The following is a 12,409-nucleotide window of genomic DNA, read 5'->3' as shown; positions in this document are numbered from 1 at the left end:
TCTCTTGACTAAATCAGAGAGTGTTTGAATGCTCCGTGGGTTCCCAAGCCCACGGACATTCCAGCTTAAGATCTTCATTGATCCCGGTAGGACTGGTCACCAGCCACTGCCGATTCCAACTGCTTCGGAGCACCATTGATAGAGCTACGTTTGCAGGCACTGGATGCAAGATCACTACCACCAGGGCAGGATTTCCTCTTTTTGTTCTTCACAAGTAATGAACGACAGGAGACTTTTGAAGAAAGAGGTTGCTGGTCATCCAACCCAGCCAACCGTTTCCATTTACGGCTAACAAGCCCATCAGGCTTGGCACGGCCTAATTGGGCCACCTTAGGGCCAAGTTGTGGATCACAGGTTGGCCTAGTGAAAACACTTGAAGCACCCACCTAGCAAGCCCATTCAGTTGAATTTGGAAACGGGATGGGAGTCATCACCAAAACCGCCTTATCTTGGACAACTGCCACCGTATCTGCCTTATCCACAGCCTCCTGAAGTTTTGGATCCATAACAGTTGGCAAAATTTTTCCTGCCGTTGCAACTGTTGAAACAGGCTCACCAACCTTACCGGGCTTTTCACCAACCGCCTCCGATGAGCGTCCAGCCGACGGACTCCCCCTTAATGATTGAGTCCTATTATCACGATCCCAAAGTTTGCTATCCTTTGCCCTTTCACCAAATGGTGAAGCCCGTAGCCATGACCCATAGGGGAACATGCCATCGTCCATCTTTATTAAAGGACAGGAAGAGCAATCCTTCTCACCATGCCCCAGTCGTCCACAGAAATAACAAAAGTTTGGTAGACGTTCATAGGAAAACCGTACCCAGACAGGATCAGACCGTCCCATAGCAAACTACGTACCCTGTAATAGGGGCTTTGTAACATCCACTGTAACACGAACTCGCATGAACTCACCCCAAGCCAACTCGTCATCCTCCAAGTCAATTTCTTCAACACAACCAATTTTTGTTCCGATCTGTTTCTCGACATAGACATTGTGCGCCTTGAGTGGCAAATCATGAAGACATACCCAAAACTGGGCAGTAGAGATATTGATGTCAGTTACCTGTTGACGACCATTCACCTCCTTCAATAGCACCAGATGTTTATCAAAAGACCAATGGCCTTCCCGCACCACCTTCTCTTTGTCCCTAAGATCTTCAAATTCAACGAGGATGAAAGTCGAATTAAGATCTCTAAAACGTACACTCTTTACCAAGAATTATAATGCTTGTCAGTAAACAAGGACATCACCAAGCACTTCCCACCCCGCAACTTCAAATCCTCCATCTGGCTAACATCAACAACCACTTCATCATTTTCAATTTCCGTTAACGATATTTGCTTATACAACTCATGTAAATCACCCTCCATAATACCCAAGAAGGATGACACTGCACCCAGGCAGTAGCAGAAACCTCCACAATCACCCTAGAGCCCTAGAGAGAGAGAGAAGACTTATTTACCCTATCTATTAAGTTCAAAAGCAGGACGTTGATTAATGAATTGATTTTAACTGCATTAGTATATTTTTTTATGTTTTAAAAATATTTAAATATATTAAAAAAATGTGAAAGGAAAAATGAAAAAAAAAAATTTAAAAGTGACTAGTAGCCAAATAAAAGAGTACTACTCAAGCGACAAAGTAGCCAATTCCTTTGTTTTACTTATGTTTGAAAGCAAAATATCTGAGAATAACTTCTTACACAAACAAGGCAGTCTCCCTGCTTAATTACCATAATTCTAGAATGTGACCAATTAATGATCCTAAACCAAACGGCATTACATATATATATGAATCTTGTCGGTGAGTCATATTTTTTAATGCAAGTTTATTAGCAAGTGATACTAGTGAAAACCAATTATATATCTAAACTCTGATTTTTTTTCTTCCAGGAAAGAGAAAATAATTAGATTTGTTATTCTTTGACTGTGAGATTCCTTCCTACATTTGTAATGGACGTTTTAATCATTATTGTTCGTTTAATTATGACTTTTGGAGGCCACGAAAGATTGAAAGAAACAGAGATTTGAAGGAAGATGCTAGCTGCTAGCAGATGATTGGTGGTGAGAGCAAGAAGACATATGGTGGGGAGTGAGGAGAAGAAATAATGGGAGGAGGCATAGTCGATGTGATGGGTAGTATATAACAATATCAAACAACTTTAAAGAAATAGACTACTTGCAAACTGTCCATGTCACGATATTTTTCGCATATATTTTCTTTTACAGATAAACATCTGTTTTTTACGGTCACTCAAAAGTAGGAAACAAAGAAGCAGACAAATGGATAAGTCCAGCTAGAGGAAAATGGAATGTATATAATTATTTAAAGTTCTCGTGAAACCTATAGCAAATGAAGGAAAAGTAGTGGGGCAGCTTAATTACATGTGGCTAATATTATAAACTTGCAAAATAAACTAAAAAAGATAAAGCTAATGGTTCAACAAGATATGACATGATATCTTATTCAAAAGAAAAGTAGGAATGACCATAAAATGAATATTTTCAACTTTGGATAAGCAAAAGATTCCCCAATTCCATCATTCTGGATTGCAAGTACTTAGCTATATATCCATTTAGCAAATACCAAAAAGATGAAACAAATTTAAGCACTTAATTTGTACTAAATTAGGAAACTTCATGAGATCTACATCCGTTGTATATGATCCTCAGTACATCTCAAGTTTCTGGCACTTAATCAATTAGAAGAGTATTGTTAGAGGGTGTGTAAGTCTTGCATAATCAATTTGAAAAAAAAAATAGTATCTTTCATTAAAAAATAATTTTTTCATATAGATTCTAGATTTATTTACTTTTTCAAAAGAAATGTGCGAGATTTACACATTCTAAAACTGCAAATATCATTCATAGTTTAATTATACAGTTCAAATGAGATGTTTTGTTGAAAGTTGAATAAAATATTATTATAATATAATTTTTTAATATTAATTTTGTTTTGGGATTTGAATAATTGAATTGTTTATTATATTTTGTATGAAAATTTGAGACAATTGTAATGATTATATGAAATGAGATGACATAGTTTAGTTTTGTGTAACCAAACCATCCCTAAGTCATGTGTACTTATCCCTAAAAATTATAAATTACTATTTCTTACTAGTATACTAACAATATTTCAAAGGGTGGAATTAATTTCTAAATAGGACAACAAAACAATATGTCAAAATTGAATAGTTTCCAACAAGGAAAAATCCTCACCAATTTATTATTTTTTTATTTGAGGATATTGTGAAATCATTATTTATATCAAAAGTTTAAGCTGTTAAAAAATAGATTAATTAGTTATATTAATATATTATTAACTAGTATAACATGTCAATTTGGATATCACAACTTGAGAATTTGAGGTTGTTAAGAAAATGTGTTTTTCTATAGAAAGAAAATATGATATTGATAGCTTTGGAATGGTTGGCCCCTACGGCCAGTAAGGGGGAAAAAGAAGAGTAAAGTGACAGTGAAAATATTTAATATCATCAGCTTTTTCATAATTATAAATTTTTTAAATTTCAATACAAAATATAATAAATAATATAATTTTTTTAAATTTTAAAATAATAATGACATTAAAAAATAACATTATAATAATATTTTATTTAATTTTTAACTTTTATCTAAACTTATTATCCAAATTATTTCATAATTATAAATTTTTTAAATTTCAATACAAAATATAATAAATAATATAATTTTTTTAAATTTTAAAATAATAATAACATTAAAAAATAACATTATAATAATATTTTATTTAATTTTTAACTTTTATCTAAACTTACTATCCAAACTAAATTAGTGGAGGACACAAGACTAGCTAGTATGTATCTTCGTTCTTATTTAATGGATACTAGGTTGTTTAAATTTTCGAAAACATACACGTAGAGCCAAAGAACAAGAGAAAGCGTGGAAGCTGAAGGAAGTGGCTAATATTTCAGAGTTGCTCAAGAACGAGAGGTGAGGATCATCGACCACCTGCCATAGAGAAAGTTATTAGTCTGGTTCTCCTGCAATTAATTACTTTTTCCTTCCAGTGCTCAGAAAAAGAATCCGTTTTGCTTTCCTGAAAATGAGGAGTCGAATAATCTAAAGTTTTGTCAGGTTCTGTTCTCTGTGTTTAATGTGTCATAAGTTCAATGATTTGTTTGGGGCTAGTCTGAAGTTAGAACTGCTTGTTTTTCTTTCTGTCTCTTATCATATAACTCGAGCTCCTTGCTCTCAAACGTCAGACAATTCTCCAATCCCAAAAATTGGCATCCTTTTTGTTGTTCTTTTGCATGCCTTCCTAATTAAGATACTTTTTTGGAACCTGTACGTACTAACTACTCACTAGTGTAAATATGATCATGAAAAGATGTATAGTTTATAATTTTATTGATTTATTTATTTTTAATGCTTCTTATTATCTACCTTATTAAGTCCTTTCTAACCGTTCATCAAGCCAACTTGAAGTCTCTCTATGTTAGCTTGTTTTATAAGAGGGAGCTGCGAAGAAAGACAAGTTATTTCGGAAGCACTGAAGCACAGATCAGACAAAAAGAAGGTCAGCCATGGCTTTGCATGGAAAGGTTTTGGAACAACTAGTAGTGCTGCTACATCTGATTATTGGGGTCCAGCTAGTTTTATCAGCACCTCAACCCAATGATCCGAGCTGCAACCGCAGTTGCGGAAATGTTAGTATCCCCTACCCATTTGGTACAAGCAAGGGCTGCTACCTTGATCCATCTTTTCGCATCATATGTGACTACTCTTTCCAGCCCGCAAAACCATTTCTGGGCGTTGATCATAATATAGATGTCCTCAACATCTCTCTTGATGGTGAACTTCGAGTGTCAAACTTGGTATTCCGTCGTTGCCAATGGTGGCCAGAGTTTGATAATCAGCCTAGTCTCCGCCGCATCTCTGCCTTGCTCAACTTGTCGAAATTTAGCATCTCACTTGAGAAGAACAGTATCTTTGCCGTCGGTTGTAACTTTTACGCCTACATAAGTGGCTCGCATGAACAAGATTATACGTTCATGTCTGGGTGCATATCTTTCTGTGGCAACAGTTCCGGTTTGGTTAACGGCTCTTGCTCTGGCCTTGGCTGTTGCCATTCTGCAATCCCAGAAAACACAACGAATTATAATTTGAACGTTCAGAGCATTTACACTAATGGATCCGGCAGAACCTCGGGGCAATCATGTGGTTTAGGTTTTATAGGGGAAACACAGGCATACAACTAATTTTCCACCTTAGATTTTACAAATTTAACGAAAAGGGAGACTGTACCCCTGGTGCTTGATTGGGCAATTGGAAATAAGACGTGCAAAGATGCTCAGAAAAGTATGACAAGCTATTTACGCGCATAAATAGCTTGTCATACTTTTATTAGCTTGTCATGCAAAGCAGCAAATAGTAGTTGTTCGGAACCCCATGGTCGTGGGTATATTTGCAAGTGTCCCCCAGGTTATCAAGGGAACCCATACCTTTCTGATGAACACGAGGATAGTTGCCAAGGTAATTAATTATTAATGGTGTTCATTTGTTTTACTTTATAAGCCTTTTTTTTTTTTTTTTTAAAGTCGGCTCATTTTTTATTAGCAAATTAATCAGTTCATGTTGTACTTGTTAAATGAGCGAACTGTTATGGCTGTATTTCGATGACGACGGACTAACTGTAGTACTCGCGTGTTTCAGATATTGATGAGTGCAAAGATCTTGACCGGAATCCCTGCAATGCTACTGCAACATGTACCAACACTAACGGGAGCTACACATGTATATGTCCCAATGGATATGAAGGCGATGGGAGGATGCCGCCTGGAACAGGTTGTAGTCGAAAAGGCCAATCCAAGATCATGATTATTGCCCTGGGTATGTATAACATATATAGGAATAGTGGTATTACAGTACTACTCGTCTCTTTTATAACATGTTAATTTACTAACTACATTTATACATGCATGATGGATTTGGTTTCCCATGCAATTACCTCACTCACTTCCCATGCAGTAATTATAATTTGGTCTAAAATGAACCATGCATTTTGATTAATGTAAAAGTCTTTTAAGTTGAGAAAATTAATGTTTTGAGATGGGTAAGTTAATTCAAATTAGCTTAGTTCACTCTTTCTATTCCATATAATTAATTTGTAACCTTACCTTTCGTACGCATGGAACGTAGTTGAAATCTGCTAATGATAGATCTTTGCTTCTCCAAAGTCACTAGCTTTAAATCCTTCTTTTTAATGATGATCACTAGCCAAGTTAAAACTCGAAACTCAACTCATTGTACGTCATTTTTATATATTACGTATATTACACATTGAAATCTCAGCTTTGTTGAAGTCATCGCATGTGCTATAATGTTAGTGACTGAAGAAGATATTGAAATACATTCTATATGGTCAAAATGCATGCTTGAACAATTACAGGTGTCTGCATAAGCCTTTTAATCCTGCTCGTGGGAAGTTCGTTGGTATATTGGGTAATGCAAAGAAGAAAGCTCAAAAAATTGAAACAGAAGTTTTTCAAACAAAATGGTGGCTTAATCTTAGAACGACAACTTCTGAATCACAAAGAATCTGTTGAGCCAGCTAAAATCTTTAGTGCAGAAGAGCTTGAAAAGGCCACTAACAACTATCATAAAAGTAGAGTCATTGGCCAAGGAGGCTTTGGAACTGTTTATAAAGGAGTTTTACCAAATGATAGAGTGGTCGCCATTAAGAAGTCCAATGTTGTTGATCAGAGCCAAATTGAGCAGTTTACAAATGAGATGGTTGTGCTTACTAAAATTAAGCATAAGAATGTGGTGAAGTTATTAGGATGTTGTCTTGAGACTGAAGTACCCTTACTAGTATATGAATTCATCACAAACGGGACACTTTTTGAGCATATTCATGATAAAAACCTGTCATCCTCGCTCTTATGGGAGAGACGTCTAAAGGTAGCATTAGAAACTGTAGAAGCCTTATCATACATCCATTTTGAGACTTCTGTGTCTATTATACATAGAGATGTGAAAACTATAAATATACTTCTGGATGAAAACCATACAGCAAAAATGTCTGACTTTGGAGCTTCATGATTAGTGCCTCTTGACCACACAAGATTAACAACCGTGGTGCAGGGAACTTTGGGATACTTGGACCCAGAATACTTCCATACTAGCCAACTAACTGGAAAAAGTGATGTGTATAGCTTTGGTGTTGTTATTGCAGAGCTACTAACAGGTGAAAAAGCACTTTCCATGGATAGGCCTGAAAGTGAAAGAAATCTAGCAATGTATTTTGTTACTGCAATAAAAGAGGATTGCCTCCTTCAGATTATTGATGATCGCATTCTCAAAGAAGGTAATACTGAGGAAATAAAGGAAGTTGCTAATATAGCAAAAAAGTGTTTAAAGGTAAGAGGGGAGGATAGACCTAGTATGAAGCAAGTAACAAAGGAGTTGGAGGGATTAAGACTTTCAGAAAAACACTCGTTGAAAAAGGTTGATCCCAACACACAACAGACTAAACACTTGCCTAATGCACCTACACATTCTTTGGGAATTGATGTTGACATCGGCAGCTCTTCCATCAATATCGCTGTTGCGGATAACAGCATGAGAAATCAAGTAGTTAAACCAACAAATGATGATGCTAGATAATTTGTTCATCCTCATCGAAGGCTAGCATAGCCTATCTCTCGTAGTCATGTAGTCATCGGCATTCATCATCACCACTCATTTTCTCTAGTTTATTATTTGCCCCCCCCCCCCCCCCCCCAAAAAAAACCCAAAAAAAAAAATCTCTCCAATGAAAGGAAATTTGGTCTCCTTGTATGCATGCTTTAATATTGAAAGAATGTGATCATAGCTTTACATACCATGTTCATGTACGTGGTAATTGAGAGCTGTGACATGTATATAAGTGATATTCTCTTGAGTGATTGTAATGTAACGTGTTCTATGTGAGATATGCAATATCATTGAAAGCTTTTGTGAGAATTTAGTGAAATGAATTGTTAGCCTGTTTCCATGCACTACTTACTTCAGAATGAAAAGCTTTTAGCTAAATCCAATATCGGTTATCCGAGGAGATAAGAGTTTTAAACACAGTAAAAGAAAAAGTCTAAATCCATCTACAGTATTAATTAGCTTAATTAGTAGGAAAATATAATAAAATTTTTGGTGATAAATAGCTAGGTACGTGAGTTGGCAACTAATAGCTAATTATGGTCATTAAAAACAAATTTATTCAGCTGTTTCAAGCGCAATGTGACTAAGTCGACAAACCAGTCCCAATATAATGATATTCATGTGGAAAATAACATACCAGAATGTACATAAAAAAGGAGACAATATCCATCATCAATATATATCACAAACTATTTACATTACAAGTGGAATACCTTCTAATCATGCAAAAAGCATCCAGCTTGCTTGCGGAAGACTTCTTTTGTATAGTCCTTCCCTTGCTTTAATAATTTCTTGCTCAAACAGGTGACCAAAAAGAATGCTTCAATTATTGCTCGTGGAATCATTCTTACCAACTTTTGTCTTCAGATAAGAAATGTCTTTGTAGGTAATTAATTAGCTTTTTCTTGCTTTTTGCATCGAAGTGTTGCTTTAATGTCTTATCCATTCCGATCAGTTTATACTTTAGACTTCTTTAATGAAATTTTTAATTTGGTTTTGCATAGAAGTAGAATCTAATTAGGTAAGTAATTGCCTTTTTAAGGGTTCATTATTCTTTAATATTGCTTAATTAATTTAGAGTGGGCCCCCTAGTACTTATTGGTAATTAGGCACGATAAAAGTTACGTTTTATAAGTCCATGCATGCTACCATTGCAATTTGGTTTCAAATTAATACATTAAGGTTCATCGGTAAAAGAATAAATGAAGTTGCAATTTGGTTTCAAATTAATACATTAAGTTAGGGGGGCGGGTGCGGGGCCACCCCCACCCCGCCCCTGCATGGACGGGGGCGGGGTACCCCGTCAGGTAACGGGGGTGCGGGGGTGGACCTACCCCCGTCCGCCTCCTGGCTTTGTTATTGGGCCCTTGGCCCATTGAGATTATTTGGGCCATTTTGAGACCAAATAAGTTTTTTGGGCTCAGAATGACCCAGAAACACAATGCACGCATATTTAGACTAAAAATTTAACTATAACTATATTTATATATTAAAAAAAATTGAAAAAAATTAGGAATACAAATACTAATTACTAAATTCCAAGTTCAAAAACTTTAACGGTCAACCTAATACTATTAGCCTATTAATTACTAAGTAACTAAGGCATGCACTAAGCTATTACAAAATTACAATGATAGAAATTACAAAATCGTGTCAACTAATAAACAATTACAAAATTATAAAGACATAAAAATAATAAATACTACAAATTGTACCATTAATGATTAACATTACAACTAATTATAAATTAACAAAATCATAACATTAGGAAGTTTGATCAATTTTGGGTGGCGGTGAGTTCACTGAGACGTTCCATTATGTTGAGATATGGGCAGACAAATTCAAGATCATAAATCCTGCAATAATAATAAGTTCAAAATAAAACGAATTAGAATTATCAATTTAAAGTTTTAACTTATAAATTAAGGGATTAATTGTGCAAACCATGAGCAATGGTGGGTCTAGAGTCTAATATAAAAGAAGTCATACCGCAACGGAGGTAGCTGTAGATGTCGTCCCAAGTATCACTACAACAATTAAATTTGAAATTAACACCAATTAATTTTAAATAAAAAATAAAAATAAGATAATTGAATTCAGGTGACATTACCAGATCCAGGTGCATCACCACCCTCCTCCTCGGCGTTGACATGATCATAATCAATAACATCCGGAACATGAATTGGACTCCCTATGATCCAATTTGAGGTGCAAATCAAAGACTCAACAGTGGCAGGATCTAATGAGCTCTGGAATAGATCCAATACGCGCCCTCCGGTGTTAAAGGCCGACTCCGAGGCTACTGTGCTAATAGGGATAGCCAAAATACTGCGGGCTATTTGTGCAAGGACGGGATACTTGGGGGCATGTACCTTCCACCAAGCTAAGATATCAAAGTCTCGTACATATGGTTCAAGATCTAGACCAAAGTATCTGTCTATCTCTGACTTAACCTCTGTAGTACTCCTCGTTAATGGGTTCCCTTTCATCCTGTCACCCCAGTCCATTATACATTTTTTCTTAGCCCTGGTATTTGGAACTGGTGGGGGGATAGGAGTAGGTGCCGTAATATTACCACCCCGCAATATGGTAAACTCATCAAATAATCTATCAAGGGTTTCCTTAACGCTTAATGCAATATGCTCCGCCCATACTTGTCCGTAGGCAATACCCAATCCATATACCATGTCATCCACTTTAAACCGGGAGTCAATAGCAACAGCTATATATAACAACATATTAGCCCTATCGAAATCTCCACCCCAATACTTGTCGTACTTCGCCCTCATCAACAATGTCATCTCCCGCAACCTAGTGTGACCGCTCGCAATAATCTCATCTAATTCTTCTTTTACCTTACATATTTGTTGACAAAAATTATGGGATGTAGGATACAAAGAACCAGATAAAATCGTGGTAATCTCATAGAAAAACCTTAGAAAATCTACGAAAGTAGATACAACATCCCAGTCCTCAGTCATGGGCTTCCCCAATCCCGCTTCGTGTTCAAAATATTTTACATATTGGATGTCTTCCTCATCCAATAAGGCAAATGCCAACTTATACTCTTGGGCTGCCTCCAACATAAAAAATGTTGAGTTCCATTGCGTAGTCAAATCAGTACAAAGCCTCTTCTTTGATGTTATGCCCGCAGACCGCGCAACAACCTTGAATTTCTTCAATCTCACAGGAGAAGATCTCACCCATCTCACAACAGTCCTGACCCGAGCAATAGAGTCATGAAGATTTTTCATACCATCACTGACAATAAGATTAAGAATATGTGCTGCACACCTCACATGCAAATACTCACCACCCAAGATTGTCTTATTTGCTTCTCTAAGAAAGGTCTTAAGATATCCCAATGCGGTATCGTTAGACAATGCATTATCAACTGTGCATGTCACAACGCGTATCAACCCCCACTCCTTTAAAGCGGCCTCTAAGGCCCTCCCAATCGTCTCACCTTTGTGATCGGTAATTTGACAAAATTTGATAATTTTCTTGTGCAATGTCCAATTGTAATCAACAAAATGACAATTCAAAACATATAATTAAAATTTTGGACCGATGTCCAACAATCAGTGGTGAGGCAAACAAACTGACCCACCAAGAAACCCCTCAACTTCTCTTTTTCAAATCGATAATGTTTTTTTACATTATTTGCCACCGTGTGACGAGAAGGAAGTTGAAACCTTGGTTCCATGTAGTGACAAAATGCTTGGAACCCTTCCCCATCCACAATTTGAAAAGGTAGCTCATCCATGATGACCATACGGCCTAGGTGTATCCTACACTCCTTAGGATCCCACTTCGTGTACCCCTTCAACTCAATACCCCCACTACTCACATCCTCTATTTTTTTTAAGTCCAATTTCTAGTTTAGATTGACTCTTCTCTTGCAAAGATTTTAGAATTGGACCTTTTTTACATTGCTCTTCTAAGTGCACCTTTAATTGCGAGGTGCCATGTCTCATATAGTGTCATCCATAAATTTTACCGCAATGGTTACATTTGGCTTGAGGGTTATTAGGATCACCACCCCCTAGTTTGGTGAAGTGAGACCAAACTATGGAAGCAGGTTTTTTGTTAGGCTTGGGGCGGGGCAAAGGGTAGGGATAGGGGTAGGGGTAGGGGTAGAGTTACGGGTACCCTCAATTGGGGTAGAGGTAGAGGCAGGGGTACCCTCAATAGGGCAACTCGCACTAGAATCTGTCGGCATTTCCATTAACTCAAGCAAATAATAAATTTGAAATTATAGCAAACATGAAAAGTATTAACATCCAACCAAAGAACCAATATTGTTTGATATATTGTTCAAATGTTTAAATTTTCCCCCCATAATAGCCAGCAAAAAGTAGAGCCCTTTTATCAAAAGTAAAATTTTTAATTTTAGCCAAACAACTCATATACTCAACTCGGATGGAAATGTTCTAATATAAAAATAGAAATAAATATAAATGATTGAATAAATGCAATAAGCTTTAAAATCTTTAGATTATAAAAATCATAAAACTAAACTAAATAGTAAAAATATTATAAAAAAAAAAGTAAAAGGAAAAGCTGTAAATAAACATAAAAAAATATAAAAACATAAAAAAACAAATAAGACTTCAAATAACACTTGAGAATCTGTTCTTGCAACCTCAAATAACACAAATAAGACTTCAGTGCCCGGGGGGGGCGGGGGGGCTGGCCTAAGTCATGATCTTCCTCTTTGTAATTTCCTTTGTT

General features: G+C 36.2%; 1 protein-coding gene and 1 pseudogene across 1 annotated transcript; one reads left to right on the top strand and one right to left on the bottom strand.

The window, feature by feature from the left end:
- Window positions 1–3,895: 3,895 nt before the first annotated feature.
- LOC122297719 lies at window positions 3,896–7,739 on the top strand (annotated as a pseudogene).
- Window positions 7,740–9,771: 2,032 nt separating this feature from the next.
- Window positions 9,772–11,897, bottom strand: LOC122296160 (zinc finger BED domain-containing protein RICESLEEPER 2-like). Its single transcript, XM_043105608.1, has 2 exons — window positions 11,822–11,897; window positions 9,772–11,141 (listed from the first exon to the last, which is right to left on the bottom strand). Exons 1-2 carry the CDS (start codon window positions 11,895–11,897, stop codon window positions 9,772–9,774), a joined length of 1,446 nt encoding a protein of 481 aa, XP_042961542.1.
- Between the last annotated feature and the right edge of the window lie 512 nt (window positions 11,898–12,409).

This window comes from Carya illinoinensis, chromosome 15 (genome assembly GCF_018687715.1).
Source record: "Carya illinoinensis cultivar Pawnee chromosome 15, C.illinoinensisPawnee_v1, whole genome shotgun sequence".
Taxonomy (NCBI): domain Eukaryota; kingdom Viridiplantae; phylum Streptophyta; class Magnoliopsida; order Fagales; family Juglandaceae; genus Carya; species Carya illinoinensis.
Note: the sequence above shows the minus strand (reverse complement) of the source record. Positions and strands in the feature narration are given on the sequence as shown.